Source organism: Spermophilus citellus, assembly GCF_964194105.1.
Source record: "Spermophilus citellus genome assembly, chromosome: 10".
NCBI classification, from domain to species: Eukaryota; Metazoa; Chordata; class Mammalia; order Rodentia; family Sciuridae; genus Spermophilus; species Spermophilus citellus.
This window is the reverse complement of record NC_138197.1, coordinates 69,928,474-69,944,609: the sequence shown is the minus strand read 5'-3', so window position 1 is coordinate 69,944,609 and position 16,136 is coordinate 69,928,474. Positions and strand designations below refer to the sequence as shown.

At 39.9% G+C, this 16,136-nt stretch overlaps 1 protein-coding gene across 5 annotated transcripts in view; it reads left to right on the top strand.

The window, feature by feature from the left end:
* LIMA1 (LIM domain and actin binding 1) overlaps positions 1-16,136 on the top strand; it is a 98,413-nt gene that overhangs the window by 34,101 nt on the left and 48,176 nt on the right. For all 5 annotated transcript variants that reach the window (XM_081309077.1, XM_081309076.1, XM_081309075.1 and 2 more), the window contains exons 2-3: positions 3,592-3,733; positions 15,365-15,410. In XM_081309077.1, coding sequence (XP_081165203.1) covers positions 3,615-3,733; positions 15,365-15,410 — 165 coding nt within the window. In that variant the 5' untranslated portion in view covers positions 3,592-3,614. The remainder of the gene's footprint in view (positions 1-3,591; positions 3,734-15,364; positions 15,411-16,136) is intronic.

Here is a 16,136-nt window from a genome sequence, read left to right as displayed (position 1 = left end):
CCAAGTTAATCTAGTATCTTTTTCTTTCTCTTCCCTCCAGCCAAAAATCCTACTCTCCTACACCATGCATTGCCTCTAACCACATTCTGCCCTGTGCTGTAACTATTTGTTATATGCTAGTAAGTTCAATAGATTATGAACACCATTTAGATAGGGGTCTCTCCATATTTTGGGGTGAACAATTTATTCCTTGTATATATGGTGCACTTATACCAAGGTAGATGTTCTAACTTTCCATAGCATTCTAGCCGGGAGTACTCAAAACCAGATGTGGAATCAACTCCTTTTTCTTTATCATGCTCAGTCCCTCATATAACCAATACTTTCCTCCCACTTTTTTTTTTTTTTGTTGTTGTTGTTGTTGTTTTAAGATAGTGTCTCCCTACATTGCCCAGGCTGATCTTGAACTCTCCTGCTTCATTATTCCAAGTAGCTGGGACTATAGGCACATGCCACACACCCAGGTCCACTGTTCCTTTTTTTATGAACAGATTTGAGAACAAACCTTATAACCTTGTGTTTGTGTGGGTATGTGTTTTCTCTTTCATCTAAAAATCATCACGGTAGAAGAACTGACAACATTTATACCCACACCTATGTTGGAAGCATAATTTTGCCAAATAATGTCTTAAAGTGTTGGTCAGTGTTTCCTAAATTTGTTTTAAAGGATGAATATTGTGGTTTTACATAATTAAGTTTGGCCAAATTGTTTGTTACTTGTACACCTTGTTCTCGTTAGAAAAAAAGCTGACAGTGGTGAGTCTGTCAGTTACAAATTGGGAAGTAGATACACAAATAGGTGTCATGTTTTATTTGGTACATTCAGGTTTATTTAGAAAGCATGAGTAATATTGAGATTATTTTATTCAGAAAGAAGATATAACATTTTAAAAACTTTAACATTTATTGTTTACTGATTCTGGATTAGAATATTCTTTTTTATCTTATTTATTCCTCAAAATAATACTATTTGGGGGGCTAGGGTTGTGGTTCAGTGGTAGAGCACTTGTCTAGCACATGTGAGGCATTAGGTTCGATTCTCAACACCGCATATAAATGAATGAATAAAATAAAAGTCGATCAACATCAAAAAAATTTTTTAAGAAAAGGAATACTGTTATTGTGCCGAGTGTGTTAACATACTCCTATAACTCCAGTGACTTGGGAGGCAGAAGAATTGCAAGTTTAAGGCTAGCCTGGGCAGATTAGTGATCCACTGTCTCAAAATAAAACTAAAAAGTGCTAGGGGTATAGCTCAGTGGTAGAGCACCCCTGTATTCAATTCCAGACCAAAACAAACATACCTGTTATTACTGGTGAGAAATCTGAGTTTTAGGAACAGTACATAGCATTGAGTGGTGAGGCCAACACTCATACTTGTGCCTATCTGACGCTAATGCCAGAGGTCTTACTATTGCTGTGAACTCCGCTGCCTTCCAGTATAGGGATTAAGACAAATCAACAAAAACAAGAAAAGTAGTATTATTTTCAGACAAGGCTTTAGTCATAAAAAACAAAGTGCTATGTGTGGAGAAGTAGCATGGATTATTAGAGTTGCCCGTCACCTACTTTTCATCTTGGTACTTTTAGTGTGAAAGGGCAGCCCAGTGCCCCATGTATTCCACTGTTGTCAGGGCTGTGCGTTGCAATACTCCAGGAACCATTTCTTGTATCAGATGATTTATGCTCTGCAGTTGTCAAGAGAGCTGCAAGTAGGACTTTAATTTTTACTTTCGCTCTTCAAATAAGGAAACTATTGACTAATCTGATCTTTTTTTAAAAAAAAATATTTATTTTTTAGTTTTAGATGGACAGAATATCTTTATTTTATTTTTATGTGGTGCTGAGGATTGAACCCAGTGCCTCATGCATGCCAGGCGAGCGTGCTACCACTTGAGCCACATCCCGAGCCCCAACTAATCTAATCTTACTTCTTCTGGACAAAAGTTGGAAATCCTTTGATAATTACTGGTGAAAAAAAAATCCAGGTTAATGGGTAGAGATTAACTGATGTCAAGAGAATGGCTTTGGGTATTTTTTGGCTTGAAGGGACCATAGAAAATAATTTTTGATTGAACCCAGGGGCCCTGAACCACATCCCTATCCCTATTTATTTTGAGACAGGGCCATACTAAATTGCTGAGGCTGGTCTTTTTCTTTTTTCTTTTTTTTTTTTTTTAGTTGTAGATGGGCACAATATCTTTATTTATTTATTTATATGTGGTGCTGAGGATCTAATCCAGTGCCTCACACCTGCGAGGCAGGCACTCTACCACTGAGCTACAGCCCCAGCAGGTCTTGAACTTGCAGTCCTCCTGCCTCAGTCTGCCAAGTCACTGGAGTTACAGGTGTGCACCAGTATACCATCAGAAAAGAATTTAAGTATGGAGGCTCTGGCCTCTGAATTTAAGTATATTTTACTAAAAAAAAAAAAAATTATATTTTACTGATTGCTAATCATAGTAAAAATATAACAAGTGCCAAAGCTAATATGTCATGCTTAAAATGCTCTTTATACTACTCTAACGTGCCTAGTATTTTAAATGTATTGTTGCCATAAATCTACATTAAAACCCTAGTTTAAGTATAATCCTCGTTTTCCTCATTTTTTTAGCTGAAGAAACTAAAACTGGGCTGGGGTTGTGGCTCAGAGGTAGAGTGCTTACCTATCATGCATGAAGCACTGGATTCAATCCTCAGCATCACATAAAATAAAATAAGGATATTGTGCCCACCTACAACTGAAAAATAAATTAAAAAGAAAAGAAAAAACTAAAACTGGAAAGATTATTCCTCCCAGGCTGGGATTGTGGCTCAGTGGCAGAGCACTTGCCTCGCATGTGTGAGGCACTGGGTTCGATCCTCAGCACCACATAAAAATAAATAAATGGAATAAAGGTATTGTGTCCATCTACAACTAAAAAAAATTTTTTTAAAATGTTACTCCACCCTCTCACCCAGAGCCTCGCCCATGTTAGGCAAATCTCTATTGCTGAGCTTCACCCTCCAGCCCCAAAGTTACGTAATTTGTTCAAGATAACGAAGTTATGGTTTTACTGAAGACTGCCTAGCCTGAAAACCCTTGCTCTTTCTAGTGGACCATGCAGAGTCCCTAGCTGTCCTTCCAAGGCTGAATGGCTAGTGCTGCAGAGTGTGGGGAGCGAGGCCAGCCAAAAGAAGCTTGGATGTAGGTAGAATCTAACTTGAATCTGACTCTGCTGAGATGCTGATTGTACCTCCCCTGGGATGTAATTCAGAAGAGGGGAACATTTCACTCTAAATGTGACTTTGGAACAGGCTTAAATTCAGGGAAAGGCCAGTTGACTTTTGCCCCATAGGATCAGTCATAAAATGTTGGACCTGGAAGAGACCTTATAAATGATCTGATCTAACCCCCTTCTATAGGAGACTGCAACCCAAAGATATTGAATCATTTGACTAAGGTTACACAGTTTTTGGGAGAAGTGAAAGAAGAGTAGAGTGTGTTGGTTCAGGCTCTCTGCTCTCTTACTTTTCATACCCCACTGTCAATCCTTGGATGCTGTCGATCCCTCTCCTACATCTAATATTCTGACTTTCTTTATTGTGTAGGTGTTTCAGTATCTGTAGACAAGATGGAGTCAACTGCATTTAACAGACGGCAATGGACTTCACTATCTTTGAGGGTAACAGCTAAAGAACTTTCTCTTGTCAACAAGAACAAGTCATCAACTATCGTGGAAATATTCTCCAAGTAAGTGCTGATCTTGGTTCCAAAAAGACCATTTGTCTTAAGCACACAATACCACCTGTCAGGGAGATTATGAAATGACTTACTGAGTACCATACACAGTACCATGGAGAAGAAGGATGATAATAATCAGGAGACATGTATGTATGTATCTATGTATTCAGCAGTACAGGGGAATTAAACCAGGAGCTTTTTTGGGCGGGGGGCAGGTACTGGGGATTTAACCCAGGGTGATTTACCATTGAAATATATCCCCAGTTCTTCTTCTTTTTTATTTTTTTTAAATATATTTTTTAATTGTAGATGGACACAATACCTTTATTTGTTTTTATTTTTATGTGGTGCTGGGGATTGAACCCAGTGCCTCAAGCATGCTAGGCAAGTGCTCTACCACTGAGCCACAACCCTGACCCTATTTTTTTTTAATATTTTTTAAATTGTAGATGGACACAATACCTTTATTTTTTTGTTTGTTTGTTTGTTTGTTTGTTTATTATGTGGTGCTGAGGATTGAATGCAGTGCCTCACACATGCTAGGCAAGTGCTCTACCACTGTAGCTACAATTCCAGCCCTACATTTTTTATTTTTTGAGACAGGGTCTCACTAAGTTGCTGAGGGCCTTGCTAAGTTGCTCAGGCTGGCCTTGAACTTGTGATGTTCCTGTCTCAGACTCCCAAGTCACTGGGATTAAAGGCATGCACCGCAGTGCCCAGCCCAACCTTCGTGATCTTAAGATTTATCTGGAGTACTTGCTAATAATATGGTGTTCCAGTTATCTATTGTTGTGTTTTATTTATTTTTTTCAGGGCTGAGGACCAAACTCAGGGCCTTACACATACAAGGCAAGTGCTCTGTCACTGAGCTAAATCCCCAACTTCTGTTTTAGAAGATCCTAAGCACTGGGGATTTAGCTTAGTGGTAGAGCCTTTGCCCAGAATATACAAGGTCCTTGGTTCAATCTATAGTACCCTAAAGAAAATCTTAGACTGGCATTGAAAGATGAATAAAGAAATTATGGTATATATACATGATGGAGTATTATTCAGCTGTAAAAAAAGAATTAAATCACATCATTTGCAGGAAAATAGATGGAACTGGGGATCATGATGTTACATGAACTAAACCAGATACAGAAAGACAAGTATCATGTGTTTCTCTATATGTGGTAATTAAAGAAAAAATGATGACCTGAAACTAAACACATTGAGAAGAGAAGAGAGATAAGAGTGAGGGCAAAAGAAGGAAGAGTAATAGAGGGCATTAGGGAGGGTGGATTCAAGCAAAGCATGATATATGCATATAAGTAAATGTCACATTAATCTGTACAATTAGCCAGGCACTATGGCACACCTTTTATTATCCTAGAAATTTGGGAGGCTGAGGCAGGAGGAGGGATCAGAAGTTGAGGCAAGCCTCAGCAATTTAGTAAGACCCGCAGCAAATTAGTGAGACCTTGTCCCAAAATTAAAAGAACGCTGGGGATGTAGCTCAGTGTAAAAGCACTTCTGAGTTCAACCCCCAAGACAAAACAATAATCTATATAATTAGTATGAATTAATAATTTTGATTAAAATAATCTTGGGAGCTTGGCATGGTGCCACATGTCTGTAATCCCAGTGGTTTGAGAGGCTGAGGCAGAAGGATTGCAAGTTCAAAGTCAGTCTCAGCAACTTAGGGAGTCCCTAAGTAACTTAGCGAGAACGTATCTCAAAAAATAAAAAGGAATGGGAATGTGGCTCAGTGGTTAAGAGCCCCTGGGTTCAGTCCCTGATACAAAAACAAAAAATTTTTAATTAAGAAAATAAAAAAATCTTGGGCTAGGGGATGTACCTCAGTGGCAGAGTGCCTGCTTACATGCTTAAAGCCTTGTGTTAGATGCTCAGCATCACAAAAACAGAGACCTCTAAAATTTAGAGGCATAAAATAATGACTGTTTATTTTGCTTGTGAATCTCCAATTTGGACAGGGTTGTCTCTGCTCTACTTAGCATCAGCCAGGGTGGCTCAAAAACTGGGAGCCTTAGTTGTCTAAAGGCTCACTCACTCCCAAGTCAGGCAGTTGATGCTGGCTGTCATCTGGGAATTCAGCTGGGGTCATGATTGGAACACTTACACATGGCCAGTCCATGTGACTCTTTGGCTTCGTGGCTGGGTTCTAAGGCAAGCAGCCAGAAACGGAGGGAGGGAACAAAAGAAGAAAGAAGCTAGAAGTTGGTTCCCTTTCATGACCTTAGCCTTGGAAGTCATATGCTATCACTTTTACCACATTCTCTTCATAGAATTGAGTCACTAAGCCTGAAGATGTAACTCAAGGGAAGAGTGCTTGCCTAGTATGTGCAAGGCTGTGAATTCAATCCCCAGTACCTTAAAAAAAAAAAAAAAGGAAGTAAATAACCAAGGCTGACTTATATTTAGGGAGAGGGGAACTTGACTCTACCTCCTGATGGGTGGAATATCAAAGTTTTTTTGAACATGTTTTAAAACCTTCCTACATGGATGGCTTCCCAGGTCCTCCAAAGATTCTGATTCTGTATCTGCATTGGGGCTCAGGAATTTGTGCTCTTAACAAGTATCTTGGGTGATTTTTGCCTTTAGGGAAATTTAGGAATTATTGGTAATTGGAAGAGATAGTCTGGTGATTTTCAAGAAGTGAACCTGAACATAAAGCAAAGTGAATAAGGAAAGGATTGTGGGAGCCTAACACAAGCAAAGGGAATAGAAAGCGAGCAGTCAAGCAGGACAAAAACAAAAGTGAGAAGGGACTAGTACGGTTCAATTAGGGCTAGATGGTGAGAGGCCTCCAATGCTATGCTAAGATTCAGATTTAGTTAGTTCAGCGGTGAATGCAACTGAGAGAGTGACATGATCAGACTTGTTTTGGAAAGATGCTTCTGGCAACGTTGTAAAAGTCATATTGGAAAAGGTGAGAGATTGATAGCATGGAGACAATTTATGAGGCTCTCTCAGAAAACCAAGTGAAAGCTGCTGTGAGGGTGGGGAGCAACAGGAATGGAAAGAAAGTGAAGGGATCTGAGACCGTGTTGAGATGTGATTAATGAGAGTTGGAAACCCCCTGTTCTGCAGAGAAACTTCTGTACATTCTTAGCCTTTTCACCCTCCTTAGCCCCACCTGCCTTAACTAAACTTGGCTTTCCCTTGCCATGCATTCCCATGTCTGAGTAGTACTCTTTCTGCACATGGAATCCTGAAATATTCTAGGGTCAGGAGTCAAACTTGCTGCTTTCCTGCAACTGCAAAACCGTTCCCATTCATTGTTTTTAGTGCCTGATTCTAATGTCCTAAACCTGAGTTCTGAGGCTCACATCTGACTACACCTCAGCCTTCTCTCCTGTGTCACAGTGGTGTGCCAGCTTCTGGCCAAGCTTCTTACTTTCACTGGAAACACCAGCTTCCTGTATCATTTGCTTCTCTGTTTCTCACTGGGGTGTTATTGGCATTCTGGGTGTACCTCTTCCTTGTGTAGGATAGCTCCTCCAAATGCTGGTAGTAACCTATGACAATGTGACAACTACAAAAGGAATAAAGGGATGGGAGAGAAAACCCAACAAGATTTCCATATGTTTCCAATTGCCCAATGGGGCCAATGAAGCCCCCAGTGAAGAGTCACTGGTCCATATCAATGACCTGTCTAATACTTTGAAATTTCTTCATAATTTCTTAATCTTTCCAGGTATGGTGGTGCATGCCTATAATCCCAATAACTCCGGAGGCTGAGGCGGGAGGATTACAAGTTCAAGGCCAGCTTCAGCAATTTAGTGAGGTGCTAAGCAACTTAGTGAGACCCTTCTGAAAATAAAACATTAAAAAAGGGCTGGGGGGGCTAGGAATGTGGCTCAGGCGGTAGCGCGCTCGCCTGGCATGCGTGCGGCCCGGGTTCGATCCTCAGCACCACATACAAAGATGTTGTGTCCGCCGAGAACTAAAAAATAAATATTAAAAATTCTCTCTCTCTCTCTCTCTCTCTCTCTCTCTCTCTCTCTCTCCTCACTCTCTCTTTAAAAAAAAAATTTAAAAAAAGAAAAAAAATATTAAAAAAAATTCTCTCTCTCTCTCTCTCTCTCTCTCTCTCTCTCTCTCTCTCTCTTTCTCTCTCTCAAAAAAAAAGGGGGGGGGCTGGGGGATGTGGCTCAGTTGTTAAGCACCCTTGGGTTCAATCCCTGGAACAAACAACAAAAAAAATTGTTGATCTTCTCTACTTCTTAGCCTGCACTTTATCTTGTGAACCCCTGCCTCCAGCCATATCCTTATTGTCATCCAGAAAGAGAATATTTGGAAAACCTGCTCTCTGGTTAGAGCCTCTGTCCTTCTGTATGTGCCACTCTCTTATTCCTGCTCACTCTGTGCTTTGACATCACCAGGAAAGTCAGGCCCTGGATGTCAGTCTCCTTCCTAGTTTACTTTCTACTCTACCCAATATTGGTCAGTCACTCCAATGAAGCTCTCACCTTCTCCTGGGCGACTTTCTCATCTCCTCCCTCTGTCATTGTCCAGCCCCAGTCAAATCTCAAAAGGATTTGGGTCTTTTTTTTTTTTAAATACCTTTGTTTTATTTATTTATTTTTATGTGGTGCTGAGGATTGAACCCAGGGCCTCGCACATGCTAGGTGAGCCCTCTACCACTGAGCCACAATCCCAGCCCCTTGGGTCTTTTAATAACTCATGAGAGTTAGGAAATTGGAAATTGGAAAAGGCAATTCATCTTAGGGGTCTTTTTACTCTTGAAGAAAGTACAAAGGACCTTAGAGGTCCCCTTCTTTTTTTTAATCTTCAATATTTATTTTTTACTTATAGGTGGACACATAACTTTATTTTATTTTTTTATGTGGTGCTGAGGATCAAACCCAGGGCCTCACCCATGCTAGGCGAGCACTCTGTCTCTAAGCCACAATCCCAGCCCCTAGAGGTACCCTTCTTATAGCATGATGGGTTTACTGCCCTGTTTTTTGGTACGGGGGTTGAACCACTGAGTGCCACATGGGCACTCAACCACTGAGTCATATCAGCAGCCCTATTTTGTATTTTAGAGTCAGAGTCTCAATGAGTTTCTTAGCACCTTGCTAAATTGCTAAGGCTGGCTTTGAACCTGCTATCTTCACACTCAGCCTCCGGAGCCACTGGGATTACAGGTATGCGCCACTATGCCTGGCTGCCTTCTTTTGTTCATGAAAGTCATAAGGGTAAATGGCAGTGATAGAAAATGATTAATCTTAAACCCATAAGAATATAAGCCTTGGAGTCAGCGGATTATCATGCAAATTTTGGTTCTACCATTCAGTAATTATATAACCTTGATTAAAGTCATTTTATTTCCTCTGGATGTAGTGGCACACGCCTGTAATCCCAGAGGCTGCGGTAGGAGGAAGATTGTGGATTCGAGGCCAGCCTCAGCAATTTAGCCAGGCCTAAGCAATTTAGCCAGAGTCTGTCTCAAAATAAAAATGGCTGGGAATATAGCTCAGTGTTAAAACATTCCAGGTTCAATCATCAGTACCAAAAAAACAAAAGTGGTATTTGACCTGGATGTGGGTCAGTGGTAAAGCACATGCTTAAGGAGGCCTGGGTTTAATCCCCAACTAAAAAAAAAAAAAAGGTGGTATTTGGAGGAAGCTTAGTCTGGCCAATGTTTGTAGGTTAGTTGGGCTTTATTTTCTAATTGTTAATACAATTTACATTTATACGTACAAAAGATTAGTTTTCTGGCAACTATGGGTCCTTCATAGCTTATTTCTTTGACTAAACCTCTGTACTTTGTAAATTGATAAATTTGAGGTAAAGAAGGTTCTATCAATGGGTCAGTTTGAACAACTAGCTTTGGTTTCGCTCCCCTGTGACTTCAGCATAACATGATCCTTTACTTGATAAAAGTTGACTGGGGAGTATTTGGTTTCTTTGCAAGAAGGTCTTATTTGATACATATATTTTTTGAATTAAAGGGAGTCTATCCTGGTAGTTTTCAGAGGAACCTCAGGGGCCAGTTCTGGAAAGATGGAAAGATCTTAGGATAGAGCCAGGGACCTTCCACTCCAGCTGTCCTGTTTTGGTTTCTTTTATTATTTATTTATTTATTTTTGGTACCAAGGATTGAACCCAGGGGGCACTCTACCACTGAGCCATATCACCAACCCTTTTTTATATTTTATTTTGAGACAGAGTCTCACTGAGTTACTTATGGCCTCACTAAGTTGCATAGGTTGGATTTGAATTTGCAATCCTCCTGCCTCAGCTTCCCAAGCCTGGGATTACAGTTGTGAGCTACTGTACCAAGCTTGATCTCTTTTATATTTTAGGTTCTAAATAAAATGAGAGGGTTCTACACCTAAAAATGCTAGAAATCACTGGTTTGGCTAACCTTTGTCCCACTCCTTTGAAGATAAGGAACTTGAGGTTCAGCAATTGGGACTGAAGGTCATTCCTGGAGATGGGAGATTTGATGAACCCAGCACACTGATCCCTCACCCAGTGCCAGGGTGTCTCCACCTTATCACAGTCCCTCCTACGCCGGTATAACTTTAATTATTCAGAGTCCCAAGAGATAAAAAGGTTTGTATTTAGTTTTTTTTTTATGACTATTCTTCCCTCATAAGAAAAAAATTGAACTGAATGTAGTGGTACACATCTGTAATCCCAGCTACTTGAGAGACTGAGGCAGGAGAATTGCAAGTCTGAGGTCAGCAACCTGTGCTATCTAATGAGACCCTTTCTCCCACTACCCCTACCACACCCCAAAAAAGTGCTGGGACATAATTTAGTAGTAGAGTGCTTATGTAACATGCCTATGCCCCTGGGTTTTGTCCCCAGTACTGGGGAGAAAAATATCATCAGATTTCCCTGGTTAACTTCCTCTTTTTTTACTTCTCTGTAACATTTTAGTGGTGAATTTGTTCCAGAAGAAAATACATTGCCTAAACCTTGGGAGTTTCCATTTTCCCTTTTTTGGCTCTGTGTTCCCTTTGCTCTATTTGAGGACATACAAGCAAGTCATGGCTCAGGAACTCTATTTTCTGACCTAAGAAAAATTTGAGACACTATTATTATTCCCCAGATGATTTCAGTATCCTCCATCAGCTGCCTGCCTCACAGCTGTGCATTAATGAGCAGTTGCAAGATTAAATTCCATATGTGAGAAAAAAGAGACTGAACCAGAAGAAAATCTAGGAAGGGAATAGGGATGAGATTTTAATTATAGAGATTTCATTGAAAAAAATTTTCCCTCAAATTGGATCTTCAAAATGACACCTCCCCCCAAAAATAGATGCCCTTCAAAGTTTATGTCAGAATAATGCCAGTTGTTCTAAGTGCCTTTGAGGAAAATCTGAGGGCTGAATCCTGGTGGAACACTGAATTCAGAAGTACTAAGCCTCGGTAGCTGGGCATGCATGGTGACATATACTTGTAGTCCCAGCTTCAGGCTGGACAGGAGGATCACTTGAGCCCAGGAGTTGGAGACCAGACTAAGTAATATAGTGGGATCCCATCTAAAACAAAACAAACAAAAATTGCTGAGATTCAGAGTATCTTAACACTCAGAGTACAAAAGGTAAATACCAAGGACCAAACTAGGAAGGAGTAGTGGTGTAGAGCCTTTCTCCCTGTGTGCCCACTATTTATCAAGTATCTCATTAAAAGTAAGGGGCTACAGCGGGGCACGGTGGTACATGCCTGTAACGCCAGCTGTTTGGGAAGTTGAGGCAGGAGAATCGCGAGTTCAAACCCAGCCCCAGCAACTGCAAGGTGCCAAGCAACTCAGTGAGACCCTGTCTCTAAATAAAATATTAAAAAAGGGCTGGGGTGGGCTGGGATTATAGCTCAGTGGTGGAGTGCTTGCCTCGCATGCATGAGGCACTGGGTTTGATCCTCAGCACCACATAAAAATAAAGATATTGTGTCCATCTACAGCTAAAAAAATAATAATAATAAATAAAAAAGGACTGGGGATGTGGCTCAGTGGTCAAGTGCCCCTGAATTCAATCCCCGGTACCAAAAAAATAAAATAAAATAAGGGGCTGTAATAGTTGCCTCTGAATTTCAAAACAGGGTTCATTACAGCCATTGGTGCATACACCTGATCTTCATATGCCTCAGTGCTAAAAAAATAGGGCTGAAGATAAAAACTATTTCAATCTTTTAAAAATCCATGTTTCTGTTAGGACTTTAAAGGGAGGGGAACCTCAGCCTGTTTACTCATCTAACCACAGTGTAAATACCTTTCTTTGGAGAACAATTGACTAACTATAATTCTGTCTGCTGATTGGCTCTGGCTTTCATATATTGAGTTATTGCTGTAATATACTGTAGATGATTGTCCAAGGGGTGTGGAAACCCATGATCAAGGACCATTCTTAAGTTTCTGTTTTGCTGTAATTCACTGTTTCTGAATTCCCACTTTGAGATAATCTCTCAGACAGGTATAGCTATAAGTGGGAAAAAATGATGGAAATTCACCAAAACACTAATATTAGATATCTTTTACAGTCATAGCTTTAATACCATGTATGGGCAAACTTTTCTTACATGTATGTGTCTAGTTTCAACCTCTTTTCTGAACTCTTGATATTTGTTTCTACTGTACCACCAAATGAATGTTTTATTTAACATGGCTGACACTGAACTCTTGATCTTCCCACTGGATTTGTTTCTCCTTCAGAATTTCGCATCCCAGGGATGGAGTTGTAGCTCAGTGGTAGAGTTCTTGCCTAGCATGAGCAAGGCACAAGGCCCTGGGTTCAATCCCTAGCACGGAAAAAAAAAGGAAAGAAAGAAAGAAAAACAAATTCCCCATCTCAGTAAACATTATTTCTTGTTGATTCAGTTGCCAGAGACCTGGAAATCATTCTTTTTTTTTTTGTACTGGGAATTGAACCAAGGGGCATTCTTAACCACTATGTGACATCCCCAGACTGTTTTTTATATTTTATTTAGAGACAGGGTCTCACTGAGTTGCTTAGGGCCTCGCTAAATTGCTGAGGCTGGCTTTGAACTTGAAATCCTCCTGCCTCAGCCTCCAGAGGTGCTGGGATTATAGATGTGAGCCACCATACCCAACCTGGAAATTATTCTTGACCTTTTTCCTCTTCTCCCTCTCCTCATTAGCACACTGTTGATTCTACCTCTGAAATATATCCCAAATCTATTCACTTTTCTTTATCTCCAGTGCTGCCATCCTGGGCCAAGCAAGCCAGCAGTATCTCAACACTAATGCCACCTCCATTGTTAGCACTTACCAGTGCATTTTCTGTGCTCCTTTAAAACATTAATTGGATCAATGGCCATCCATTGTACCTAGGATTAAATTCAAAATCCTTAGCATGACCTACAAAGCTCTACCCAGTCTGCCCCAACATCCCAGCCTCATCTCCTGCCTTTGCCCTTTCTCGGTGTGCTTCAGCAACACTGGAGTTCTTTGTGTACCTAATACACATCAGACACTTTCTTGCCTTGAGGCTGGTATGTGTGCTATTTTCCTGTGCCTGGAATGCTTTCCCACCTCTTTTTGCCTGGCTAACTCCTTGTAGTCCAACTTCAGGGCTCAGCCTAAAGGTCATTTCTTCATCGGGATTTTTTTTTTTTAGGTGACAGATAATTTTTGTATATTTAATTGTATATTTATGGGGTACAATATGATATTTAAATACATTGTAAAACCGATCAGGATGATTACCATATTGAAGCTTTCCTTTACCACCTCCCCTTTTCTTAGTTTTGTTCTTTTATTAAATTGTTTAATAATGCTCCAATTTTGAAGGACTAATCAGTGTCTGTACCTGTGATTGCACACATGTGTATGTGTGTATATGCACATGTGCTTATGTGTTTTAATGTCTAAACTATAAGCTCTCTGAGGGCAGATATTATGTTTGATTTAGTCATTTCTTTCACTTCTTTTTCTTTCGTGCTTGGAATATAGTAGGAACCAGTAAATATTTCGTGAATAAAAACCTAAGTGTGGTGCACTCCTGTAACCCCAATGACTTGGGAGGCTGAAGTAGGGCTGGAGTGTGGCTCGGTGTTAGAGTGCTCACCTAGCAGGTGTGAGGCACTGGATTCGATCCTCAGCACCACATAAAAATAAATAAAATAAAATTATTAAAGGAAAACAAAACTTAAGTTGTTTTGAATTTCTCTGAAGTGGAGAAAGGGAGATGCAGAATACTATGTATATCATCATATTTGTGTTATTTTTTAAGAATTTGTACAATCTGGATATTAATCTTTTATTAGATATATGAGTTCCAAATATTTTCTTTCATTCCAGGGAACTTTCCACTCTGTTGGTAGTGTCATTTTTTTTTTTTTTTTAATTTTTGGCAGTGCTGGGGATTGAACCCAGGTGTTATGCATTCGAGGCAAGCACTCAACCAACTGAGCTATGTCCCCAGCTCTGGTAGTGTGACCTTTGATGCACATAAATTTTTAATTTTGTTGATGTTCACTTTATCTATTTTTTTCTTTTCTTCTTTTTTTTTTTTTTTTTTTTTTGGACACTACTGGGGATTGAACCCAGGGCCTCATACATTCAATAGGCAAGCATTTTACTACTAAGCTATAACCATAGCTCTTTTTAAAATTTATTTTATTTTGAGACAGGGTGTTGCTAAATTGGAACTTGTGAGCCTCCTGACTCAGTCTCCCAAATCACTGGGATTACGGAGTGTGTCACCAAACCAGGCTTATTTTTTTCCTTTTGTTCGCTGTGCTTTTGGTTTTATATCCTGAAAGTCATTCCCAAATCCAAAGTTGTGAAGCTTTTCTTTCTCTTTTTCTACTAGAGTTTTAAAGTTTTAGTTCTTACATTTAGGTCTCTGATCAATTTTTTACTTAATATTTGTACATTGTATAAGGTAAGGATTCAACTTCATTCTTTTGCATGTAGTTATCTATTTTTTCCTGCACCATTTATTTAAAAAGGCTGTCCTTCTCCTTTGAAATGGTTGTGAAAGTCTTGTTGAAGATCACTTGACTGTATATGTGAGGATTTATTTATGGGCTTTTCTATTCTGTTTGTCTATGTATCTGTCTTCATGTCAGTACCTCACTGTTTTGTTTAATTGTGGTAAAATAGTGTGTGTGTGTGTGTGTGTGTGTGTGTGTGTGTGTGTGTGTGTGTAACATACATTTTAACTTTCTCTGTTTCTCCTGTTCTTTTCTCAGTGGGATACTTATTACCAGGAACAATTTTACTTCCCAAGGCCTTCTTTATCCCAAAAGAGACATCCTCGCCCAGAACTGTGGTGCATTCCTATGACTTGGGAGGCTGAAGCAGGAGGATGGCAAGTTCAAAGCCAGCCTCAGAAACTTAGTGAGGCCCTGTCTCACAAAATAAAAAGAGCTGGGGATGCAGTTCAGTGGTAAAGTACCCCTTGGTACAATCCACAATACTTAAAAAAAAAAAAAAGGGACAAAACAGCAACTTAAACCTCAGACATTGTATTCTATCCAGTTTTCCAGCATTTGATCTCACCCACATCAATTTTTCTGTTATATGAGAGCAGCTGAATGTACCAGCCCCAGGAAGTGAGGGCTACTTTCAATAGAGATGTAGAAGTATTTTTCTTAAAAGTTGAAACAGTAAAAGTATAAATTGAGGACGTTTTCTTTTTTCTCTCTTCTCTGAAGGTACCAGAAAGCAGCTGAAGAGGCCAACATGGAAAAGAAGAAAAGTGTAAGTATTCTGAAGCCCTAGGGTACGTGGAACTTCATGTGTAAAGCCCATGTGGCCAAGCCACCTGCAGCTCTGTGGGGCTTGTGTGCCTTGTCAGCTGAGCTGGACATTTGTGCCAACTGGTCTGATTCATGAGCCATTTGCCCAGGAGAACTTGGCTCAGGTGCAGGAAATCTTATTTTTTTCACTGAGGTTCTCCTTCTGGACCACTTTTCTTTCCTATGCTGAATGAAGGATATAAGGTCAAGTGCTTTGCCTAAGGTTCTCACTTCTGCAAAATTGAGAACATAGGGTTTCCTAGGCTGCCATACTTTTTTCCAAATCAAACAACCAGAATTTCTGTATCTATGCATTTAAATGGTAGAAGCTACACAGCTGTTATTTTCCTCTGATTCTTTGTTTAAAGTGAACTTCTTGACTCAATCTAGTAAGAAAGTTTCCTAGCTGCAGGATCCATCAAAGACAAACATTTCCAGAATAAGCTCCCAGATAGTATCCATTGTCTGCTCTCCCTACTTGCAAACTTCCAGCTGGGTTGGATAATATATTTCTTTGAAATCTTACTTAATTTCTTTATTTTTTTTTAATTTTGCCTTGTGTTTTTTGAGATGGGATCTTGGTATGTTGCCCAGGTTGATTTCAAGTTCATGAGCTCTAGTGATCCTTCTGCCTTAGCCTCCCAAGTAGCTGGCTACTGTGCCTGGCTCCTTGATTAAATCTCCTGAG